Source organism: Salvelinus sp. IW2-2015, unplaced genomic scaffold (assembly GCF_002910315.2).
Source record: "Salvelinus sp. IW2-2015 unplaced genomic scaffold, ASM291031v2 Un_scaffold1928, whole genome shotgun sequence".
NCBI lineage: Eukaryota > Metazoa > Chordata > Actinopteri > Salmoniformes > Salmonidae > Salvelinus > Salvelinus sp. IW2-2015.
The window spans coordinates 86,441-91,175 of NW_019943286.1; the positions used below are offsets into that span (position 1 = coordinate 86,441).

A 4,735-nucleotide genomic window follows, 5' to 3' on the forward strand; every position below is an offset into this window, starting at 1 on the left:
TAGTGGTCTCTGACATCATAGTGGTCTCTGACATCATAGTGGTCTCTGACATCATAGTGGTCTCTGACATCATAGTGGTCTCTGACATCATAGTGGTCTCTGACTTGTGGTCAGACTCGCTCAGATGGAACAAACTTGAACTTGCACCTTTTTCAATGCTGATTTGAATGTCTTTGAGAACAGACAAGTGTCCAATATTTTTTCGCAAACATCCTTTCTGAATTTAAAAGTAATCCTCAAAGTAATCAAGTTTTTCAAAAGTATCTTAACTAAGGTATAGATCTGGGTGTCTGACAGTAGGAGACAACAGGTACAGCAGGTTACTGGCTGTGATAGATACAGTATTGTCTGTGTATGAAACTGATTGCAAAGTTAAGAATGCACATTGTATTCCACCGTGATAGGTAGAAGCAGGCTGTGGCTGAATTATACAGTTCTTGTTTGTCTCTGTGTGAAATTCTATATTATTAATCAATATCAAATCTAAAAGCATTGCAATAGGTAGTCTGTCTGAAGTTTGATCATCAGAATTACACACTCTCTCTCATTTCTACAGAGGAAGCACCAGGCGATGTACGATGAGTTTGTAAAGAAGAAGGATATGAAGAGAGAAGCCTACTCCTCATCTTCCTCCTCCCTCCATCCCTACTCCTCATCCTCCCTTCACAGCCTGGCCAATGGAGGAGGCCATCGCTGCAATCACTCCATCACCGCTGGAGGAGGAGGGGTGGGAGTAGTAGGAGGGATAGGGGGAGGAGGAGGAAGAGAGGGAGCAGGAGAAGGGGTGACGAAGTTCCACAGACACGACCCTCGCCAGGTGTGTGTGTGTGTGTGTGTGCGTCCATGGTAACGGAATTACGTTTTGACTAATTTTTTGACTTAAACATTTTTGCCAAACAAAAAATATTGATATAAATGTTTAACAAATTAAAGTCCATGAACAAGGACTACTTTTAAAAATGTCCACTGAAAAATGTACTAAAACTAATTTAGTGTCAGAACTGTGCAAACTTATGGTAAAATCAGTTTTTTTTGTGCGACCACATTTTCCAAAAACGTATCTGCTCTGAATTAATATTCAAAGATGTCTGCATAAATAATGGGGTGTCAGCTATTACATGGCACCGTGAGTTTATGAATAACTCTTTTGGCTATTGAACTACAATTAGTGAAGTGGATCAACACCCGCTAACAGAATTACATCACGGGTCCCTGATCTGTACTATACAGAAATGCATAATTACGGCTTAGGGTTGTTCTCCTCATGTTTCATAAGTTTGGATATCACAGTAGAGGTCAGTACAGTAGGGTAGAGGTCGGTAGGGTAGAGGTCGGTAGGGTAGAGGTCGGTAGGGTAGAGGTCGGTAGGGTAGAGGTCGGTAGGGTAGAGGTCGGTAGGGAGTAAGGGCGGTGGTAGAGGTCGGTAGGGTAAGAGGTCGGTAGGGTAGAGGTCGGTAGGGTAGTAGGTCGGTAGGGTAGAGGTCGGTAGGGTAAGAGAGGTCGGTAGGGTAGAGGTCGGTAGGGTAGGAGGTCGGTAGGGTAGAGGTCGGTAGGGTAGTAGAGGTCGGTAGGGTAGAGGTCGGTAGGGTAGAGGTCGGTAGAGTAGAGGTCGGAAGGGTAGAGGTCGGTAGGGTAGCGGTCAGTAGGGTAAGAGGTCGTAGGGTAGGGTAGAGGTCCGGTAAGGGTAGAGTAGAGGTCGGTAGGGTAAGAGGTCGGTAGGGTAGAGTGGTCGGTAGGGTAGAGGTCGGTAGGGTAGAGGTCGGTAGGGTAGAGGTTCGGTAGGGTAGAGGTCGGTACGGTAGAGTACAGTAGTGTATAGTGCTGTATAGTAGGGTATAGTATGTATAGTAGTGTATAGTACTGTATAGTAGTGTATAGTACTGTATAGTAGGGTATAGTACTGTATGTAGGGTATAGTACTGTATAGTAGGGTATAGTACTGTACAGTAGGGTATAGTATGTACAGTAGGGTATAGTACTGTACAGTAGGGTATAGTACGGTACAGTAGGGTTCGGTACGGTAGGGGTCAGTAGGGTAGGGGTCAATATGGTACGGTAGGGTCCAGTATTGTTGGGGTCTGTACGGTAGGGGTCAGTACGGTAAGGTAGGCGTCAGTGTGGTATGGTAGGGGTCAGTACGGTACGGTAGGGGTCAGTACAGTACGGTAGGGGTCAGTGCGGTCGGTAGGGGTCAGTACGGTACGGTAGGGGTCGTGGTGGTACGGTAGGGGTCAGTGTGTAGCGGTAGGGGTCAGTGTGGTACGGTAGGGGTCAGTGTGGTACGGTAGGGTCAGTACGGTATGTTAGGGGTCAGTACGGTAAGGTAGGGGTCAGGGGTAGTGGGTACGGTAGGGGTCAGTGTGGTACGGTAGGGGTCAGTGTGGGTACGGTAGGGGTCAGTACGGTACGGGTCAGTACGGTATGTTAGGGGTCAGTAACGGTAAGGTAGGGGTCAGTACGGTAAGGTAGGGTCAGTAACGGTAAGGTAGGGGTCAGTGTGGTACGGTAGGGGTCAGTGTGGTACGGTAAGGTAGGGGTCAGTGTGGGTAAGGTAGGGGTCAGTGTGGTAAGGTAGGGGTCAGTGTGGTACGGTAGGGGTCAGTGTGGTACGGTAGGGGTCCAGTGTGGTACGGTAGGGGTCAGTGTGGTAGCGGTAACCGTCAGTGCGGTACGGTAGGGGTCAGTGCGGTACGGTAGTGGTCAGTACGGTACGGGTCAGTAGGTACGGTAGGGGTCATGTGTGTGTACTGTAGGGGTAGGTACGGTAAGGGAGGGGTCAGTGTGGTACGGTAAGGGGTCAGTGTGGTACGGTAGGGGTCAGTGTGGTACGGTAGGGGTCAGTGTGGTAGCGGTAGGGGTCAGTGTGGTACGGTAGGGGTCAGTGTGGTACGGTAGCGGAGGTACGGTAAGGTAGGGGTAGGTACGGTTAGGTAGGGGTCAGTACGGTAGGGGTCAGTACGGTACGGTAGGGGTCAGTACGGTAGGGGTCAGTGTGGTACGGTAGGGGTCAGTGTGGTTACGGTAGGGGTCAGTACGGTAGGGTCAGTACGGTACGGTAGGGGTCAGTAACAGTACGGTACGGTAGGGGTCAGTAGGTAGGATACAGTAGGGTATAGTAATGTATGGTAGCGGTAGGGGTCAGTGTGGGTACGGTAGGGGTCAGTGTGGTACGGTAGGGGTCAGTACGGTAACGGTAGAAGGTAGGGGTCCAGTGTGGTACGGTAAGGGGTCAAGTCGTGGTACGGTAGGGGTCAGTGTGGTACGGTAGTAGTCAGTACGGTACGGTAGGGGTCAGTGCGGTACGGTAGGGGTCAGTGTGGTACGGTAGGGGTCAGGATGGTACGGTAGGGGTCGTACGGTAGGGTGGGGTCAGTACGGTAGGGGTCGTAACGGTAGGTAGGGGCAGTACGGTAGGGGTCAGTACGGTAACGGTAGGGGTCAGTACAGTACGGTGCGGTAAGGGGTCAGTGCGGTAGGGGTCAGTACGGTACGGTAGGGGTGCAGTACGGTAGGATATAGTAGGGTATAGTACTGTACAGTAGGGTATAGTAATGTATGGTAACGGTAGGGGTCAGTAGTGGTACGGTAGGGGTCAGTGTGGTACGGTAGGGGTCAGTGTGGTACGGTAGGGGTCAGTGTGGTACGGTAGGGGTCAGTGTGGTAAGGTAAGGTAGGGGTCAGTGTGGTAGCGGTAGGGGTCAGTACAGTAGGGGTCAGTACGGTAAGGATATAGGTAGGGTATAGGTAACGGTACGGTAGGGGTCAGTACAGTAGGTAGGGGTCAGTACAGTACGGTAGGGGTCAGTGTGGTACGGTAGGGGTCAGTGTGGTAAGGTAAGGTAGGGGTCAGTGTGGTACGGTAGGGGTCAGTACAGTAGGGGTCAGTACGGTAGGATATAGTAGGGTATAGTAGGGGCGGTAACGGTAGGGGTCAGTACAGTACGGTAAGGGGTCAGTACAGTAACGGTAAGGGGTCAGTGTGGTACGGTAGGGGTCAGTTGGGTACGGTAGGGGTCAGTGGTGGTAAGGTAGGGTCATGTGGTACGGTAAGGTAGGGTCAGTTGGTAGGTAAGGTAGGGTCAGTGTGGTCACGGTAAAAGAGGGGTAGGGTGTTCAGTAAGTAGGTACGGTAGGGGTCAGTGTGGTACGGTAGGTGTCAGTACGGGTACGGTAGGGGTCAGTGTGGTAACGGTAGGTGTCAGTAACGGTACGGTAGGTGTCAGTGTGGTACGGTAGGGGTCAGTACGGTAGGGGTCAGTACGGGGTAAGTACGGTGTGCGGTAGGGGTCAGTGCGGTAGGGGTCAGTACGGTAGGGTGTCCAGTACAGTATGGTACGGTAGGGGTCAGTACGGAGGATAATAGTAGGTATAGTATGTACTAGGGTAATAAATGTATGGTACGGTAGGGGTCATGTGTGGTACGCGTAGGGGTCAGTGTGTGTACGGTAAGGGGTCAGTGTGGTACGGTAGGGGTCAGTGTGGTAGCGGTAGGGGTCAGTGTGGTACGGTAGGGGTCAGTGTGGTAAGGTAAGGTAGGGGTCAGTGGTGGTACGGTAGGGGTCAGTACGGTAGGATATAGTAGGGTATAGTACGGTAACGGTAGGGGTCAGTACAGTCGGTAGGGTAGTACAGTACGGTATGGCGTCAGTGTGGTACGGTAGGGGTCAGTGTGGTCACGGTAGGGGTCAGTGTGGTAAGGGTCAGTGTGGTACGGGTAGGGGTCAGTGTGGTACGT

The 4,735-nt window shown here is 51.3% G+C and overlaps 1 protein-coding gene across 1 annotated transcript in view; it reads left to right on the forward strand.

Annotated features, from left to right (window-relative positions):
- The window catches only part of LOC112072435 (uncharacterized), a 24,166-nt gene that overhangs the window by 7,832 nt on the left and 11,599 nt on the right, over nucleotides 1-4,735 (forward strand). Inside the window, exon 2 of the mRNA XM_024139840.2 lies at nucleotides 557-817. Coding sequence (XP_023995608.1) covers nucleotides 557-817 — 261 coding nt within the window. The remainder of the gene's footprint in view (nucleotides 1-556; nucleotides 818-4,735) is intronic.